At 49.7% G+C, this 20,365-nt stretch overlaps 1 protein-coding gene across 6 annotated transcripts in view; it reads right to left on the reverse strand.

Annotated features, from left to right (window-relative positions):
- The window catches only part of MGRN1 (mahogunin ring finger 1), a 106,215-nt gene that overhangs the window by 10,428 nt on the left and 75,422 nt on the right, over nt 1-20,365 (reverse strand). For all 6 annotated transcript variants that reach the window (XM_073362742.1, XM_073362743.1, XM_073362744.1 and 3 more), the window contains 3 exons: nt 12,367-12,435; nt 9,470-9,629; nt 1,246-1,355 (listed from right to left, as the gene is read on the reverse strand). In XM_073362742.1, coding sequence (XP_073218843.1) covers nt 1,246-1,355; nt 9,470-9,629; nt 12,367-12,435 — 339 coding nt within the window. The remainder of the gene's footprint in view (nt 1-1,245; nt 1,356-9,469; nt 9,630-12,366; nt 12,436-20,365) is intronic.

Here is a 20,365-nt window from a genome sequence, read left to right on the forward strand (position 1 = left end):
TCGGAGGGCCTCATCTGCAGCTTGCGAGGAGGCTGCGGGCTGTGTCAAGCTTGTATAACAGCATCAGACAACAGCCCTCATCTTTAATGAAGAGATGCGACCTGCAGAGAACACAGGTCCCAGTGCCCCACGCTCTACCATGAGCCAAGCCCCCAGGCTGATTGGAGCAAGAGGAAGCAGGAGCCTCCCTGGTGTTGAAGATGAGGGTAGCTGCAAGCCTCACTGGATAGGTCTAGGGGATAACAATGGATCGCTCCTCCCTCTCTTAGGTCGGTCACTTGCATTAATACTTCAGCTGTGCTTCCCCCTCCTGCTTGCCAAGGCGCGGCCCCTGATTCGTTGCGCTGTACCACAATCATGAACAAGTCCCAGGGTGCAAACACTCAACTAGAAGAGTTTTAGAGAGGTTTTTTAAGCAACTTCACAACCAAAGGTGTTTGCTTTACACAAGGTGTGCAGGGACTCTTTTGCAATCAGTTCTGCTTGCATCTGAGACTTGGTTTGACTCTGCTATTGTCAACCCCAACCTCTCTGAACAAGAGTTTTACAAAGAGAACCCAAGCACGCCCTTCAAAGAGATCGGGGCTAGACAAATCCAGACAAGCTCCCTCAAGCAATCCCATGGGTGGAACAGGAACTCGACAGAGGCTCTTTTTCCCAGTCCTAGGAGTCTGGAGCAGGAAAACAAGTAAGAAGGGGTTTTGATCTCAGGGTTCCAGTACAGGACCGGGGCCAGGAATCCCTGTGTTCTGATACTGACTCCCTCTGGACTACAGGCAAGTCTCCCAAAATGTATCCATCTGTAAAACAAGGATAATGCTGCTTCCCTCCAGCACAGTGGTTGGGCGAGCGCTATTAGAACGAATGGGAGCAGTGTCTGGGGTTAGGGCACTGTGGGCATTAGGAGGAAGCGAAGCCCAGCGTGTTAGCAAGCCCTCGTACGTGGAAGGTCTCACATGCTAGTGAGACTCCTGGTGATTAATGACGGGTTTCAGAGTAGCAGCCGTGTTCGTCTGTATCCATAAAAAGGACAGGAGGACTTGTGGCACCTTAGAGACTAACCAATTTATCAGAGCATAAGCTTTCGTGGGCTACAGCTCACTTCACCGAAAGCTTATGCTCTGATGATTAATGTGACCAAGTCCACTCACTGTTTCCCTTGCACATTTCCTGTTGGGTAGGGAGACAGCACTCGCTTTGGGGGAACACAGGGCCAGAAGCCATACAGGGTTGAGAGTTACTTACAGAGTGCTCATCATGGTCCATGGTCTGCGCCAGGACGGGGCTGAACGAGACGGGCGACAGAGCCCCAGGCTTCTTCCTCACAGCTCGGATCTGCAGCAGGGCGCGGAAGGCTAGGAGGGAACATTGTACAGGTGACTAGATGGCCAAAGCAGCAGGTCAGACAGCGCCAGCTTGTGCCACAGCAACTCCACTAGGGACATGGCTCAGACACCCCGTTAGCAGGCAGAATTCACCATGGTGAGACCCTGCACCCTAGAGACCAGGAGCTCCTGGGGGGAGCTGCCTCCAGCTGACTGGCACCGATTTCAGGCTAAGTCTCGTAGCTGAACACACGGAAGCCAAGTGCTGGTGTCTAGCCCCCTTAGCTCATCCGCTAGTGCAAGAAACTGGAGGGAGGAGCAGTCTGGCAGAAGACAGAGCCCCTGGCCCCGAGCAGCATCTGTAGCGAATGAAACGGCAGCTCTATTTATATGGAAATACAGCCCCAGGCCCTTCTGGAAGTGCCCACTCTCATAACTAACCTGGGGGGCGCTGCTGCACCTGAGCAAGGCCCTACATCTGCAGCCAGCCGTGTCAGCCTGCCCCCAGCCAGCGACCCGCAGGGAGGAGAGGGGCTGACGCATGGTGGGAGGCCAGGAGTTGGTACACTGTGGCAATCCCCAATGCAGGCCCAGGGCCAACATGCAGTCGCCAGGCTCGGGCACCGTGGGGCAGCACTGCAAAGGCCCTCAGACAGGCAGGGACCCCAGCTATGGCTCAGGAAGACTCCCTGGTGCATAGGATGCTGCACTAGTGCTGGGAGGTGTGGGGATGGGGCCAGGCCTGGGGCTACTCCCTGAGAAGTGGGAAGGAGAAAGAAAAGCAGGCCAGGCTCTGACAGATTTGCACACAGAATGCCAAGGAGACCGTCAGCAGCTCTCTGTGACTGCTCTGCCGCGCTGGGGGCGGGAGACACAGCTCCCTCTATTGTTTCTCAGCCTCAGATTTGTTGCTCCAGGCCAGGGTGGGGGTGAGGAGTTGGCCACTGTGTTAATGTGGCATTAATTTTCTGGTAATGGGGGGAGTTAAACGATGACTTGTTAACACGTTAGGGCTAGGAGGCACATCAGATGCACTGAAATCCCCCAATGAACAAGACTCTGAGATGGTCTGAAACGGGTCCAGGCCCATCCCATACAAAGGGACAAGGTGATTAAACTCAGGCCTCCTTGTTTCATTCACAGGCTCACGTTGGCCTCCATGTCACTACCCTAGAGCAGCCTCTGCCCAGACAAATCAATGGGTTCTTTTGAGGGAAAAAAATAGATTTTTTTTCACCACTAGAAATCAAGGGTTGCTATTTAAAATACACAGTTTTCTTTTTAAAAAGAAACCTGATTAAAATGAAATCTGAATTTAACCCAAAATATGTTAAGGTCTAAACTTACTATAATTTTTTAAAACATTTAAATAAAAAATAAATATACTGAATCCATGAGCCTCTATCAAAAACTGTGAGATAAAGGCTGCTTTATTGATGTAAAGAATCCAGGGAACACAGCTAACTTTTGAGGTCAAGCTTTATAAATATGGCACATTAGCTAATGCACTGTATTAAGGCCTTATTTTATTTAATAAAAAATCAATTTTATGTGCTGTTGTGTGTGTTTAATTAAATTCCAGTTACTATCCTATTGCAGCTTAACACAAATTACAAGAAAAAAGTTAATTACCTAGTAAATAAGCAATATATTATTCACCATTTTCTAACATACTAAAAATATACAATTAATAAGAATTTGAAAATATTAAGCTATGTAATTGCTTAAATAAATGTATGTAGTTATAGTGTACTGTCCTAGGTAGCAAAAAGATGTCCTAAATCTAGCGTAAAGGCTCTATTTAGTTGTAAATCAACATGTTTAAATGGTTATATCAACCAATGACAAGGCACCTTTCTGTAGAAATAACTGAAGTACAACTGGAAAAGTTGATTCAAATTGATGATTTGGCTGTCCATGGGGCGATTTACATCAATTCACCCTGCCTCCATCTCATTTCTGGCCCCAACTCACTCTCTGGAAAGCTCTAATTTTGTCACTTTGCTCAGACTTAGGTTAAAGGGAGTCTAAGAATACACCAGGCTTGCAACTGATACCGCTTGCTTGTGCTTAAAGACAACCCAGGGATTAGTCAGTTTCCCTGTTGCACTCAGCGGCTAGCAGGGCAGCGTGAAGCCAGAGGTTACGGGGAGTTTGAGCTGCGTTGTCTGTAACTTGGTCCAAATTCAGTTTCAGGACTAGACAAGAGCCTCTGATCAGGATGCTGCTGTGGACTTGGATGCTTGAGGCACTGCACACTATCCAGTTGTCTAGGTAAGGGACATGCTGGACACCTAGGCAGCGCAGGCAGGCCGATACACGCGCTAGGCCAAAGGGGAGCACCGGGTGTTGACTGCATGTATCTCAGGCTATAACGTGAAGGTGCTTCCTGTGGCCTGGATGTATTACCAGGAGTATGTGTCCTGCACATAGAGGGCAGCATACCAATCTCCACTCTCCAGGGTAGGGTAATGGAAGCGAGGGGGACATCTGGAACTTGATTTTCTTAGTTCAACTTCCTGGAAGTTTTGGGGAATTAGGAATAGAATCCCTCTGTGGTGACAATGAGCCTTTTCTATCACTCCCCATTGCAGAAGAGACCGGACTTCTTAGAGTAATACAGTCTTGTGAGATGGTCCCTGAAAGGGGACTGGGAAGGTGGGCTGCGGGGAGGTAGGTGACTGGATAACACATTCCTCTTCACATTGCTGAGCACCCACTGGTCTGTCGTTATTTGAGTTCCAAGCACTGTTAAAAGTGCAATAGGCATCTTCCAAAAGCTGGGATACATGGAGAGCCTGGTATGCTGTCCAAGTGACTGTTAAGAAGCTGTTGATGTCTAGTGAGAAGGGCCTGATGGAGACAAAGCCGTCTGGTGCCATCGAGAAGGCCTAGATTGTCTCTTAAGAGTCCGGAAATCTCTGCTGGAAATGTGATCTGTGAGGGCAGAGGTCTAAACTGTTTCCTCTTTGATTGGGGTGTACACCCCTATTGAGCTCAGTTGTCCAGGAGTTTTTCAGGGTGCACATGACAACGTCAGTCTTTTGAGAGAACAATTCAGACCGCTCAAACGGCAAATCCCAGATTGCAGCTCCTTTGGAATTCCATACACCTGGAGCCACGGGGAACATCTCATGGCAAGGACAGTGGCCACGGATCACAAGGCTGTAACAGTTGCATCAGTAGCTGCATGGAGGGATGTTTTTGCTGTGAGGTGCCCTTCAGAGCCATAAACTGTTCCCTAGTCTTCTCTGGTAGTCTGGCTAAAGCTGTAAAATTAATACAATTATATTTGGACAGGAGAACTTGACGGTTAGCCACCCTCAACTGTAGAGTGAGTTTTCCTGCCATATATAGCCAGTCTCTTGAGCAACCTGTCTTTAAGCTTGGCTTTGAGATGAGACAGGTGTGAATGCTCACTGGCGGCCATAACCACCAGTGAGTTGGAGACACATCAGAGAGTGTGATAACTGATAACAATCAGAATCCATTTGAGGAGCCTGGCAGCATCTTTCCAGTCTTTTGGCTGCAGGTGGAATAGAAACTGGGGTCTGCCCAAGGTTTTTCTCTGGTCTCAAGCAGGGCTTCTTCAATGGGAAGGACCACGTTTCCCGTAGCAAGTGTTTGTGCAGCATCAAGGAGACTGCAGATTTTCTTGAACCAGCTTCACCTGCACTCCTAAAGAAGAGGCCACTCTTCTCATTAGGTCCTGGACAACCTTGAAGTCCTCTGGAGGTGACTCTGCGGGTGACAGCCTTGTCTGGAGATGACGAAGTGCGTGGAGGGACATCCAGGGGTTACTTGAGTATCTCATCCTCCTCAATAGGGGACAGTCAGAGGAGCCTTATGAAAGGCTTCTTGGACTGGAGAAGGGGACCCCGGCTGGTCTGAGATTCTGAAGGAGGTCTCAGCTCCCTTGGAATGGGCCACGACCAGTATGGCCAAGAGAGGGGAACTCCACAGTTGGAGCCTCCCACAGTGGAGGTCACCATCTTGGGGCTTCCTTGAAAAAAGACGAGTCATAGTCCTTAGAATCTGTGCCCCTGTTATGATGTCTATGAGGTGATCTGAAAGGTCAGGATGGTAACAGAGTTCCGAGTCTGAAGAGGGAATGTGTAACTCCCCAAGGAACAGAGGGAGCATTCCTGTCAGGGCTCAGGGGGGTCTTGAGAGAGATGGGCCCTGTAGTCCATATATAGCATGGGATAAGGAGGTTTGAATGCTGATGAGGTAATGGGTGTTGGCAGTTTTGAAGTCGACTTTGTCAGTGATGACAAAGGCTTCGGTTTTAATTATCGCTCTGGGAAAGCTGACTTCATCGATGGTCCCGGATACGCTGAAAATACTGGCAACGTCTACCACACCAGATGTCTCTGTGTGGATGGTGCCGGGTGTGTCAACAGTACGGACAGGCCCAGTGGTGCGCATAGTGCTGAGAATGCCGAAGACCCTGTGGTGCTCAATACCAGAGCTGGGTGTTCCAGTCGTGGAAAGGCCAGTAAAAGGAGACACCCAAGATCTCTTGCAGATAGGAAGGCTAAAGGAGTCAGAGGCACTGACTCGATCATTGGTGGATCCAGCATTGCCAAGGTGGTCTGGATTGTCTGTACAGGTGAAGAGGGGCCCAGTAAAGATAAAGGCATGGGACTCAATGGTCCTGGAGGAACTGGAGTCTGATGGAGCTGGTGAATGCTTATGTTTACGATGCCTCGAACCGGCACTGAAGGACTTACTGGAAGGCTTGCTCGATGAAGACTAAGATTTCAAGCGCTTTTCAGCATCGGAATGCTTTGGGTGCTTTGAGGCGGCCGACAGTGAGAGGAAGAACACTGTTTTTCTCTTGACTTGCATTCCGAGATGCGGGCAGCTGGAGGGGCATTCCTTGTGGATTCAGAATCCATCATCTCATGTGCAGGTTCAGTTCCAAGGCAAACCCACCACCACCACAGTGCACTTTTAGGCAAAAATCCCTCTGCTTTTTTCCTTTAGTGGGGGAGGAGGTACAAACTAGATATCTGTCCCTCACAATACCTTTTCCTAGTTAGAGTAAGCAGCTTTTGTGCCTGTCCATGCTAAGGAACAGAGGAGGTGGTGGCAGACATGCCCCTTTCATGGCCTTGGCTCACTGCACAAGGAGAGGAGGAGGACATGTGCCACCTAGTGGTCTGCTGGCAAAAGCCTTTGACTTGAACACACTGAGCACCCGTATCCCTGCACTGGAACATACATGTGCCCAATCACTTATTTTATCTAGTAGTTATTAAAAAAAACAAAAACCCACACACTTCAGCCTGTCTCCCCGCAGTGTGTGTCTTCCCCCCCCAACCCAGTTCTTATCCTTTCCCCCCACTTCTGTCTACTCCTGAGTCTCTACATTCCTCCACTGTCAGCAAATAGACACGCTCTGCCAGCAGGTTTCATCTCCCTCTAGTGGTCAATTCACAAGGAAGATAACAGCCTTCTATTACTACCAATTACTCAGCTCAAGTGGCAGAGGTCCCAAACTAGCTGGTGACCCATGTGAGGGTCAACATGGTTCCACATGAGGGCATCAGTTTTTTCAGTAAGCTTTTTTTAAAAAAAGAAAATGATATAAAAGACTGTGTTAAAAAGAATGTTAAGATTGTACAGTGAAGCACTCATAAGTTAGCCTGACATCTGGCATTTCCTGTCCGTACAACCTTAATTTGCCCCCCTCCCCCTCCAATACATATGCATTATGATATAATCTTTAGTTACATGATCAGATACTGTTCTTTCCACAGGATCTTCTGAAGACCCAGCTATCCTTTTTAATGGTGATCTGGAAACAAATGGGGGTTTTCTTTGTTTGCTTTTTTATGCATAAAGAATGCCTGAAAGGGTTTCTGTGGTGTCTAGAACAGAGGAGTTTTGAGAGCGCTCTATGGTGCACACTACATTCTAAGTCTTAAAAGATACCAGAAACCAGCAGTGTATATGAAGCCTGGCTGTGTGCGGGTGCAAGTATTTAGTTAACATGGTTATTTGGGACCCAACTGTGCCTTTGTGGCTTCATCACATTATTTTTGTTATGTAAAGAGCAAAAGCATAAGAGTTTTCTATTTAAAGAGAGGTTACTTTTGAGGTGGGAGGGTTCTTTTTCTTGGTGTACTCTATGGATCCCTTGATTCCCTGCTCTGTTCATTCCCTCTGAGGCACCTGGCATTGGCCACTGTTGGAAGACAGGATACTGGGCTACATGGATCTTTGGTCTGACCCAGTATGGTTGTTCTTATGGAGGACTAGAGAACTAAGGTGATATCACAAGTATCAAGGAAGTGAAACCCAAGGAATGACAAGGAAAAATAATGTCTAGTAGGACCATTTAAAAGTCTCTGTTGAAGATTTAAATATCTCCATCCTTTCAATTAAGGACCTATAAAGCTTCTCCCCTCCCCCCCCAGCACTTCTCTGGTCTTTTCCCAGCAATTATTTCCCTCCCCCTCAGCTCCTCCATTACCCCTGACTCTCCCCCAGCCTTTGCACTGTTTCTGGCGGTGTGGGAAATACGGTTCTGTATTGCAGTTTAAATGAATTATTACTCAGAGTTCTGTATTAATATGCCTACTAAGGAATCTATTTGTCAAAAAACATTTCCTGAATCTTTTCTGTTGTCCGTATTGTTACAGACATACTTGCTGACAGGTATTTTGAAATAAATGACCAAAAATAATTGAAACTGGTGTGATTATACTGTGTTATTTTGACAAATAAAATATTCAGCATTTTGCAGAATTTTAATTTTTTTGTTGCAGAATTTTTAACTTTTTGGCATAGAATTTCCCCAGGAGTAGTATTTGGTGCATTTACGAGCACCAGAGAGAACACCATCTTCTGAAGCAGTCGGGGACACTTAAATATTTATATTGCAGTAGCTCCCAGAAGCCCCAAGCAGGATCAGCTTCCCAGTATGCTGGGCACTCCGCAAATGCACACCAAGACAGGCCTTGTCCCAAAGATCTTACAGTCCAAAACAGTGAGCGGGGGACAGACTGGAGGGGATCCAGGATGGAGCAGGGGGAGAGGAACTCAAGGCAACAGCTGTAAATACATGTTTGAGGAATTTGGAGGTGAAGGATACTGGGGATATGGGGCGGTAATTGAAGACGTAGGCGAGTATGGGATAGGTTCAATACATCTGATACCATGGTTTGATTCAGGCTGATCACATGGCTTTCGGGTGGCCAACAAACAAGCAGGGAAAGCCAGCTGCTTCAGGCCCTTTCAAATTATAACACTGAGCTGTTTAGTGCAAGGTTAGCCACCTAGCCCCAGAGACACTTAAACGAGCTTGCAATTAAACATGTTACAATTAAATGAGCTTGCGTCCACAATAGGCCCTCCCGAGGCTCAGAAAAAACTATCATGCCTGGAAAAGCTCATCAGAGCCAAGGCCCAACTTGCAACCTCCAAACCTGTCTGATTAGCTCCCAGCATGGGGTCATGCTTGTGACCTAATCCAATTTGCTGTCCTATTCCTAGTAACTGCTGAAATATTAACAGGGCACTGAGCTGGAGACAGGGCTGCAGTTACTCTGCTCTGCATCAGGCATTCATTTTTTGAATGAATAGGCCCTGAATTAGGGGATATGGAAAGGATTTAACACCTCCAAATGCTGGACGTAAAGCAGGCTGGTGGTAGAAGCCAAACAGACTGCTGACTCGCAAGAGCTCCATTCATTTAATAGAATGCCAATGAGTTAGCATCAACCCTCTGGAGTGACCGGAGCCAGTTTGCTTCAGGAAAAACGGTGGTGCTTACATAAAAGACACACCCTTTTCCTCTCCCAGATGGGGCTGCTAGCTTGACACACAGGGTGAGTGGACTGAAAGGAAGACGAAGATACACACTGCTGGGACACTGGTCGGAGGAAGCTAAGCAGGCTATAGTCCATCTAGACTTTGCCTCCCGTTCTGGTCCCACTGGCTGAGCAGGAGGGGAGAGAATCAGACTACAGGTTTCTGCCCCACCCATAATCCCAGGGCACCAACCAGTCACTTATGCTGCTGGTCAGTAAAGCCACCCCTGCCCAGAGAGGTTAGGGCTTTTGCACCCGAATGGGGAGACTGCAGCTACCCAACGGATGGCAGTGAGACCTGCACCCTCTCCTGAGTGTACTCACGCAGCCTACAGATGGGGCAGTTGTTGGCCTGGTAGCGCAGGGTGTCTGCACAGGAATTGCACAAGCACAGGTGCCTGCAGGGCAAGATGAGGGTGTCTCTCAGGTCGGACAGGCACACCACGCACTCGTTGCTGTTGTCACTGTTCTCATCATCGGAAGGCTGTTATGAGAGGAGAGGCAGTGCCACGTGAATACAGGTGCTTTGCGGGGAAGGAAAGGGACACTGCAATCCAATGAGGTCCTTGCAGCTCAAAGGTGAAATATGGCTCAAAAGGTAAAGAGGCTGCAATCCATGCTCAAGGAGCTCAATCTATTTAACTTAAAGAGAAAGTTAAGGGGTGACGATCACAGTCTACGAGTATCTACACAGGGAACGAATATTTGATAATGGGCTCTTCAGTCTAGCAGAGAAAGGTCTAACACATTACACATTTTTTAACCACTGCAACAATTTACCAAGGGTTGTAGTGGATCACTAGCAACTTTTAAAACCAAGACTGGATATTTAGAAAAACATTTGCTCTAGGAAGGATCTTGGGGCAGGTCTCTGGGCTGTGTTCTACAGAAGGATCGCCCTCGACGATCACAATGCTCCTGTCCAGCCTTCTTCCCCTGCAACAGAACAGGCAACCAGCAGGGGAGCTGCTGAGCAGCAGGAGAGAAGGGCAGCAGCTGCCCACAGCTCAAACCAGATCTGCCCTGGGGCCAGGGCCGGCTCTAGGCACCTGCCTAGTAAGCAGGTGCCTGGGGCGGCAAACGGGAAAGGGTGGCACTGCGGCAGCTTTAGGCGGCATGCCAGAGGCAGCTCCTCCGCTTCCCCCTTCGGCAGCATTTTCCATCGCTGCTTGGAGCGGTCAAAAAGGTAGAGCCGGCCCTGCCTGGGGCAGCAGCGGAGAGAGGTGGTGACACCTACCATCTCCTCCTGCTGATTCACGCACGTTAATTTCAAAGTTCTGGGTGCAGCTCAGGGAACACTGTCCATTCAGAACCCAACACTTGTGAACAGTCACCCTCCAGGGCCTCAATACAGAGCCTCAAGGGCTCTGAGGGCTTCTAAGTAGCCCCAGGGACACAGGCTGCGGCAGGGAGTTTGTGGCCTTCTTCGAAGTGAGATACCTAGGGTGGGAGAGGGAAGACCCCTCCATCCCCCTTGGTGTAACACTGCCACACTCTGGGCTCGATTATACGGCTTTCATTAAACAAAGCCCTGCGACTGCAGCTGACAGTCAAATGCAGCAGTCGCTACAAAGAGGAACTTGCTCCCAGTCACAGCAGCTCCCTCTACTGAAGCCAGGGGTGGGGGGGGGAGGAGAGAGGAATCCTTCCAGTGCAGTGGACCCTGCTCCCCCCCATCAGCAACACTTGCTGAACCTGGAGCAGTCGCAATTGTTGGGGAAGGGCCCAACCATTAGTGACCTCAGTGATGTGCACAGACATGCTCGTCCTTTCGTGTGAGTTCCCTTTGCTGACGCACGCTGGGACGCACGCCGCACTGTGGGGCGACCTAGACGTAAACAAGACGACACAGCATCTGCTCCTGCCAGATGAGCGAGCCAACCTGCTGACCACACTAGTGAGCAGCTGGAAGCTGCCTGCGGACATAGTGTGCACTCTTGATCAATTTCAGGGCTCCTGCGTGTTGCGCAAGGAGGTCCTTCCTCTCTCCTTTTCACACTGGCTGCTCACTGTACTGGAACTGAACGACAAACAGCCCGAAGTCTTGCACTGACAGGGCTCTCTGTCTGAAAGAGCTGGGTCCGACGGCTGGTCAGAAGACAGCAGGAGTGCAAAGAGGAGTCTCTAAGGGGACCAGGTAATAGGATTTGAAAAGAGTTCCCCGCCTCCCCACGGGCTACCTGGTGGAGCAGCCACACAGAGGGCATAGATTGTTAGCACAGGCCTGGGAAAAGGCTGGGGGAGAAGGGGTGGGGCTTCCCCTGTTCTGTTCCCTTCCTAACATCACTTCCTCCCGCAAGCACAGCACTGGGGAATCGAGTACAGCACTCCCAAAAGCAGTCAAATTTGTAGAGGCCAACACCCAGCACTCACCATGCTTCTCATCTGCAGAGCACATCACAGATGAATACTCTCAGCCTCTCCCCCCTGCCCACTGAGCTGGGAAGGTCAGCATTACAGAGGGGTAAACTGAGACTCAGAGAAGTTAAATGACGTGCCCAAGGCCATGCAATAAATAAGAACCCAGGATCAAATCCCAGGCTTGTCTTCTCAAGAAGGAGCTGATTACGTTTGTAGTTGAAGCGGTTTCCATATAATCCCTTTGGCACTAGTGAGACTACTCAGAGTCAACTCCTCCACGGCTGCAGGGACATGGAGAGAACAGCAGTCCATTCCAACACATGGCCACGTCCAAGGGATGCACTGCAGCGGCAGACCCAGCACAAGGGGAATGTTAACCCCTGGCAATGAGGAGCCAACCTGCACACACTAACAGCACCGCTACAGTCGCAAACCTCAGGGATGCAGAGAGCTCTCCTCAGCCTGCCCTGTGCTAACCGACCAGTCAGTTGCAAGGAGTGATCTCAGGGAGTGCGGTGGGGGGTGGGATCAAGGACCCATTTACAGGGGAGGAAAAGGAAGACTTTTCTGGGCTGGGAAGCAGCCTGTGCAGGGCACCAGAGACAGAGCGCGCAGTAGCTGAGCCTGGCACGGCTCTTCTCGTGATGGACCGTTATTGGTATGGGCTATGGAGAGAGGTGCCCACGGAAACCCAACAGCAGCTGGTGCCTCACTCCCTCTAGCTCCTGTGAACATCAGGCACAGAGCCCATCCTCAGGCTGCCAAACAAAACCGAAGGGGACAAATTCACCACTGACTGTGGCATCACAACAGAAGGGCCTGGACTGCCATAATTAGCAGTAAGGCAACATGACCAGTACCTTTGTCTCCTGGTTGTTTTTATTCTCGATGCCATAGATCTCCTGAAGCAGGTAACTCACCCGATCCACCTAGGAAAGAAAGGGACTTCACTTAGCCTAGGAGTCATGGCTGCTCTATTTGCATTTATTCCATTTTAGTCACTTCACCTGCAACAAGGGAGAGAATGGGCTGCCAGACCCGCGCCACAGCCTAGGGCAGGGGTGAGCAAACTTTTTGGCTCGAGGGCCACACCTGGGTGGGGAAATTGTATGCAGGACCATGAATGTAGGGCTGGGGCAGGGTGTTGGGGTGCAGGAGGGGGTGCGGTGTGCAGGAAGGGGCTCAGGGCAGGGGGTTGGGGTGCAGGAGGGGGTGCGGTGTGCAGGAAGGGGCTCAGGGCAGGAGGTTGGGGTGCAGGAGGGGTGCGGCAGGGGGCTCAGGGCAAATGGGTTCGGGGTGCAGGCTCCGGCCTGGCACTGCTTACCTCGAGCAGGTCCAGGGTGGCAGTGGTGCGCAGGGGGCTAAGGCAGGCTCCCTGCCTGCCCTGGCCCTGCGCCACACCCGGAAGCGGCCAGCATGTCTGGCAGTGGCTCCTGGGGGTAGGGTGAAGCAGGCGGCTCCTCCACATGCTGCCCTTGTCTATGGGTACCACCCCCAAAACTCCCATTGGCTGCAGATCCCCATTCCCGGACAATGGGAGCTGTGGGGGGCAGTGCACGGAGCCCTCTGCCCCAGGGGCCACAGGAACGTGGTGCTGGCCGCTTCCGGGAGTAGCATGGAGCCACAGCAGGCAGAGATCCTGCCTTCGACCCACTGCGCCATGGGTCTGGCAATCCCGCAGGCCGGACTGAAAGCCCTGATGGGACAGATCCGGCCCACGGGCCATAGTTTGCCCTCCCCTGGCCTAGGGGGTGTAGCACTGCCCGTGCAGTGCTGAAGGGGAGCTGATCTACACAAACATAGCAAAGGAGCCTGGATGAGCCATGGCCCAGCAGAGCCCCTCCCTTCACCTTCACGCTGAGGAGCGGGCTTCAGACAGGGGCACCGGAAAAGGAGGGGCCAGGAGGCCATTACTGGCGGTGAGTGCAAGTGATGTGAAGGGGGAGAGGAGCGAGTGGAGGCGGGGTGAGGGCAGGGCCTTTGGGGCAGGGCCATGGTTCCGGCGTCAGCGACCCCCTCCGCTTTTAGGGAGCTTCCGTTGCCCCAGCTTCAGAACTGGCTGAGGGGCAGGGACAGAACAGGGGTTACATCAAACAACTGATAATACTGCACTTGGCTCATAGCAGGCCTGCAACAGGTGCCTGCAACTTCCGCTGGCTTCAACGGGCGCTGCAGGACCTGGCCCCTCTCAGGATCAGGCCCTTCTTGGTGGCTTAGCTTTAATCATGGATGTCCATGCTGAACTTCAGACCCCCCTGCTCAGTTCCATATAAGAAAGGCTGGACAAACGCAGCAGCAGCAGACCTTGCTTCTGCACTGTGGCAGCCAAGTTTCCCCAGCACTTGTTACCAGCATGTGGTGTTCTGCTTGCAGATACCCACGAGTCAACAGAGCCGGAGAAACGGTTCTGTATGAGAAAGCTACTTCAGAGAGTCAGGCTCCTGGGAGAGCGCTAGGTGAGCGCAGTGAATTTACCTACAAAAGTGCTCGAGCCCTTGGGGTGTCTCCCCTTTAGGACAGTACATGGATAATTACTGGGATGGCACGTGCAAGTGCAAAGAGGCACAGCTGGCAAATCGTAACTGGGTATGGACTGTACTGCAGCTGCTATGAACCTTTGGCCTTGCCGTGTGCCCAACGCAGTGCCCCTCCACATGAAAAGCCATGGAGGAGCAGGGTCAGCAGCTAGTGCGGTGATGCCTTGGCCTAGAGCGCGTGTGCATGTAGTAACTAGGTCACAGGTTCAGTTCCCACTGCGGGAAGGCTTCTTAGGTTATGGTTTCCCACACTGGGGAGATGTGGCAGGGTGCGGGTCTGCCGCTGCATCACGAGACAGATGGGGTAAGAGGGTGCAGAGGATCTTTTCGTCTCTGTTCCAGGAAAGGGATGAGGGGGAAGACACTGAAAACTGAAGAGAGGAAGAAGGGCTCAGTGTTCAGAGCAGACCGGGGACTTGCCAGTAGGTGCTTTTACAGAGGACAGCTGGGGCAGCCACACTGGCAGGTGCAGTGCTAATCTCACCTGAGCCTTCTACGCATGGAAGCACCCTGGTAACGGACACAACCATTGATCACTGCGCTTTGTTGCAGATGCTATACAGTGAGCTCCACCAAAAAGCAAATCTCTCCTGGATCCACCCTGTGAAAAGCCCAGGGAGTGGGCGAAATGGTGGGGAGACCCTCAGTACTGCCCAGAGTGACATCCTGAAGATGGGACATGGAAACGTTTTACTGCATATCCAAAACTGACCCTTTGCCACTACTCTGCGAAGCCACCTGGAATCAGATGCTCGAACTCTCCCACCAGTCGGCCAGTTGAGTTTTCCACCTCCAGCCAATAACAAGAACTTGGTTGTTTGAAGGGCTGTGTCTGTGACTAAGAGCTTCAGTGCTGAAGAAAGCAGCACACACAGATGACACAGGCCAAGCCTAATCATATCCATCCTGCTTGCCAGTTTAAAATGCTCTGACTCATGAACCAGCAGCTTAATTCCAGTGTCTCCCCACTGAACTCAGCATGGAGCCTACATCCATGCTGGGGCTGCATTTCAAGGCAATGAGGTCAGTGGTTGGACTCTGGAGTGAAATTCTCTGCAGTGCCTCTAAGCTACAGGCTGGGAAGTTTTACAATTATTGTGTGGGAGCAGAGCGTTTATAGCTGGACATTTCAAAGAGGGCCTTGTTCCATCCTCCTGACTCCTTGGGTAATCAAGATGTACAGAGGGGGTCAGCTCCGAGGGTGCCGACGGATGGCAGCGTGGGCACTGGAATCTAACCAGGGTGATGTGTTCCCTTTATTGAAAGATCTCTAAAATAGAATGTAGGATCACATGCCAGTTAGAAATATATGAGGCTCAGTCGACGGCGAAATCCACCTCTCCGACAAGGTAGAATGCAACTCCTGCTAGAGAGACCTTTAGGTATTAATTAGTGCACTACACCCCATCTAGCCAAGAGAAACTCAGCTCAGATCATTAGCCAAAGGGCTTACAGCACTGGGTACCCAGAAGATCTCAGGGAGTAACAGGTGGTTACAGTGGTAGGGAGGGAAGGAAAGAAGTCTAATGATGGTATGAGAAAAGTTGACAATGATATACACACACTTCACTCCACTACTTTTCAGCTCATTCTACACACACGGGGAGCAGACTAATCCATGTTAATTTCTGCAGAACTCTGTGTTCTTGTAGGAACAGCTTACAGGTCTATTTTAAAAACCTGGGAACATTATGGGTGGGACTGTTTAGCTCCTAGATTTTATGAGCTGAGGAGGAAGAGACAATTAGGAAGGCAGAGAACTGTGTCAGCAAAGAGAGACAGACAAATACACACTATTTCATAGCAGGAGTGGGCTCCCATATTGTGGTAAGCTGAGAACTGTGCTGGCGGCCAGTTAAAAGGAAACAGCTCTCCATTTCAGCAGGCTAAAGTACTAAGGGAGAGCCGTGCACATGTAATGCAAGTCCATGCAGTAACCAGCATTTATTTGAATAGATCATTGCCATGTGGGCCAATACTTTACCATCAGCAAACTTGGCAAGAAGAACAGGCTGGTTTTGTGAGCTTGTGAATGCAACATTTCTTCCTGATTTAAAAACAAACAAACAAACACACACACACACACACAACCAACCCTGAAGAGGAGACACTGCTGATTTCACTGTGCTCTGCTCCTTCACAGCCACAGGGCAGCCTCCAAGATGGCATTCTGCTCTACACTGCCTGGGAGTTCTCAAATTCAGAACAACGACCGTTGGGGATAATCCCTTTCTGGGCCTTACTTTACACACGTCAGTTAGTTTTCTGGGCTGAATTCTCTTGCTCCGTATCTTAAACCTATCGATGGGAGCTCCACGACCGGAGCGGAGACTGAGTTTTAATATAGCTAAAGGCAAAGGGAGACATCTAGCAAAGAGGAATGCAGGCCAGACCTTCTGAATGGGGGACTGTACTCTGGAAAGCAGGAACACTGAAATTTAGGGGTCAGGATTTAGGGGTCAGAGTGGACAAGCAATTGAACACGAACACCCAGTGCGAAGTTGTAGCAAAAAGAGCTAATGTGATCCTTGGATGTGTAGACAGGGGAGCAGTGAGTACAAGCAGGAGGTGATTTTAACTCTGTGTATGGCACTGGTGAGACCGATGCTGGAATACTGTGCCCAGTTCTGGTCTCTGTATTTTAAAAAGAATGTTGAAAAACTGGCCAGGGTGTACAATGATTTGAGAACAGAAAAAAATGCCTTACAGTGAGAGGCATACAGAGCTCAATCTGTTTTGTTTATCCAAAAGGAGACTGAGAGGTGACTTTGTTACAGAGTCTAAGTATCTTCATGGGGAGAAAATACCGGATATGGAAGGGCTCTTGAATCTAGCAGAGAACGGCAGAACAAGACCCAGCGGCTCAAAGCTGAAGCCTGACATATTCAATGAGAAATAAGGCACATGTTTTTAAGAATGCAGGTGATTGACCTTTGAAACAAATGACCAAGGGAAATGGTGGATTCTCCATCTCCTGATGTCTTCAGATCAATGCCGACTGCCTTGCTGGAAGATATGCTTTAGCCAAACACAAGTTATTGGGCTCAGTGCAGGGATAAGTGGGTGGTGTTGGTGGCCTATGATACACAGGATGTCACACTAGATGATCTAATGATCCTTTCTGACTTTAAACTCTCTGAATCCCCAATGGCCTAGAGAAGAGTATGAGCTATGGTGAACATCCGCAATTCATTCCTCTCTGTGGCCTACTGCAGATGAATGCTTTTCCCCACTGCTTGAGTTCTTAGATGAGTACGTTTACAGCAGCTTGAACTGGAGCGAGCAACTCTTGCTGTGTAGATGTCCCACAGCAGGACTTGAGACACTTTTCACACTGCTTTGACTGTGGAAAGCTCTTTTAAGGACTCATCTACACTTGAAACTCTGCAACTGTACTGCTGTAGACATTACCTAGATCAACAGAAGGGGTTCTCCCATCAGCATAGGTAATCCACCTCCCTGACAGGGGATAGTTAGGTCGATGGAAGAATTATTCTGTTGACCAATCGCTGTCTACACCATGGGGTAGGTCGGCTTAACTATATCACTCAGGGGTATGGATTTTCACACCCCGAGGGATGTAGCTGGGTCAACCTAACTTTAGTATAGACCAGGCCGAAGTCAAGAAGATACCACTTTCAGCCCATCTTCCCCAGCAGTAAATGTCTAAGCCACTAACTCCCTGCTGGCTGCAGCTACAGAGGCAAAACAGACCAGCTCTGATATGGACAGTAGAGGAGCCTTATATGACAACAAGTTTCCAAGATCAGTTCCAGAGTCAAAAGTTTATTGAGAACAGCTGTTTCAAAGTAGCCATAGTCTAACTGCCTTTTGTTTTTGCCAAGTTTCCTAGTGTGGAGCCTATATTTTTCTGTACCCTATTTGCGCCCCTTTGTTGGCAACCTTTGGATATGGGATTGAAATGAGTCAGATGGAGTTCCCCTCTCCCCCAGACAGGTGGCCCTTCCAGGTTATGCGGCTGCTCCCCTTGCTGTGGATCAACAGAAGTGTCAGGTTCCATATCCCATTCCAATTCCCTGAGTAACCCAGTTTCCATAGCAAGCCTTGCCTCCCCCCCCCAGTTTCAGCCTAAAGCAAAATTTGACATAGCTAGATTAAAGAAGGACTATGATAGATTTCATCCTTTGTGCAAGTCTTGTAGACGCAAGTGGGAGCCAACCCAGCCCAGAGACGATGCAGTTAGTGAATAAAGACAACAGCCCAGCCAGCTGCATCAGATGCGCCCCAGTAATAACAGTATTTACTGAGAACAAATGACCAGTGCAGAAATTAGATCACTAGCCAGATCACTGGCTGTAGAAACAGGCAAGCAAACTAAGTTACTGTTTGCACAGTGCTGGGAAGATGTCCCATGTTAAGTATTGACAGGTTTCAGAGTAACAGCCGTATTAGTCTGTATTCGCAAAAAGAAAAGGAGTACTTGTGGTACCTTAGAGACTAACCAATTTATCTGAGCATAAGCTTTCGTGAGCTACAGCTCACTTCATCGGATGCATCCGATGAAGTGAGCTGTAGCTCACGAAAGCTTATGCTCAAATAAATTGGTTAGTCTCTAAGACGTTAAGTATTATGATTATCAAAGATCAAAGACAGAGTCCACTCTTAAAGACCAACCACAACGGCAACTTATTAATGACATTCACATCAAACCAAGGCAACACATCATCTCACGTTTTAGGGGCTTTTTATCTTGCTATTTTTTTCCACCAAAAAGCACTACCTAAAAGCTACAGAGAGGCATAGTTTTTAAACCTCCCCCACCCACTGAGTTCTATCAGCCCATCAGGACAAAGCACTCTAACAGGCAATGCTCTCTCTAAAGCAGCTCAGGGAAAATGCAGCTTTATTCAAAAACTGAATATCCACATTAGAAATAAGGCACACGTCTGCCAGGGAAGTGCAAGCCCCAGCACCCAAAGTCTTAGGGAGAGCTGAGTAAGGTGCAAAAAAGAGGGAGACATGATTAAGGTGAGGGGAAAGGAAGAGATGGGTAGTTGTTCTGTGGGTGGACTGGAACAGGGGAGAGGAGAGAAACGGGTGGGTGCAGAAGTCTTTGTTCAGTGCTTAACACAATGGGGTCCTGGGCCATGACCTTAGCTCCTAGGCACAACCGCAATACACATCATAAAGGCCAGGTGGTCATCGGTCAGGGTGCCACAGAATAGATGAATTTGGTAGTGGGATAGAAAGGAAGGAATGAGTTTCCAAAATGCAGAGAACACAACAGCAGGATTTAGGAAGGGCCTGGATGGGAAGAGAAAATGAAATCTCAGACTTGACACCAATACTGCAAGCTTTGGCCATGGGAAGGGAAGCAAGGCTGCCAATGGAGACATGAGGGAGAAGGGGAAGATGATCAGGCTGGGTTTTTGCCATGCTATCAATCCTGTTGCTATGCTGCAAAGGAGTCTAACTGTAAATAACCTGCTGCTCTTTTTAAACTCCACACTACTGGTGCTTCCGATCCTCAGCATGAGATCTGCTGGACTAATTCCTCCCTGCTGAGCAGATCTGTTGAGATCACCAGCTCAATGTCACGGTGAACTCAGCCAAATTCCCACAAGGGGAGGGGCCACCATCATATAACCAGTTTAGAATAGTCTTCCAACAAGGGCACACTCCTGGGCATGAGTGGAAACTGCACATGCCCAGTCTGCTTCTGGATTGAATAGCCAGTGCATTCACCACCGCTCACTCTTTAGTCTTCTGTTACCTCAGCTGAACATCTGTGTGCTGCATCTTCTTCAAGGCCTTGCACTGCAGGTGCCCCCAAGCCACCTCACCTTATTCCTGGCAGAGAAATAGCGTCAAACTTCTCCTCCAAAGTCTGAATTCCTTGGGAACCTCGATGTCTTGTGAGTCTCCCAGCTCTCAGGATATTCCCTTCAACTCTGCTTGGAATTATGATGGCTTCAGTGTCGCTCATTCTCGCTAGGCAACATCCAAGCCAGCTCTCTCAAGTCCCTCTGCGCTGGCAGGAAGATGGACCAGGTGAGTTAACAGCTCTTCTATCTCTGCTTTCTTGCAGTTGCTCCCAGGTTTCCTTTTAGCTGCCTGTGGACCAAGCACCCTCCATTTAGATCTCCTTGGACTGCTCCCGTCACCCCAGCTGCTCCTAGGATATCACCAGCAAAAGACGTTCCTTTTCTCAGCGAATAAGGAGACTTGACACATTGTGCAGGGAGAAAACAAGTACAGAGATCCCTGCAATTAGCTAAGGCACGCAGATGTGCAAGGAAAAGAGCTAACAGTTGTGAGGAGGTGGCTAACACTGGGGTGGCCAAAAAATGGTCCACCCAGT

Source organism: Lepidochelys kempii, chromosome 10, assembly GCF_965140265.1.
Source record: "Lepidochelys kempii isolate rLepKem1 chromosome 10, rLepKem1.hap2, whole genome shotgun sequence".
Classification (NCBI taxonomy): Eukaryota; Metazoa; Chordata; order Testudines; family Cheloniidae; genus Lepidochelys; species Lepidochelys kempii.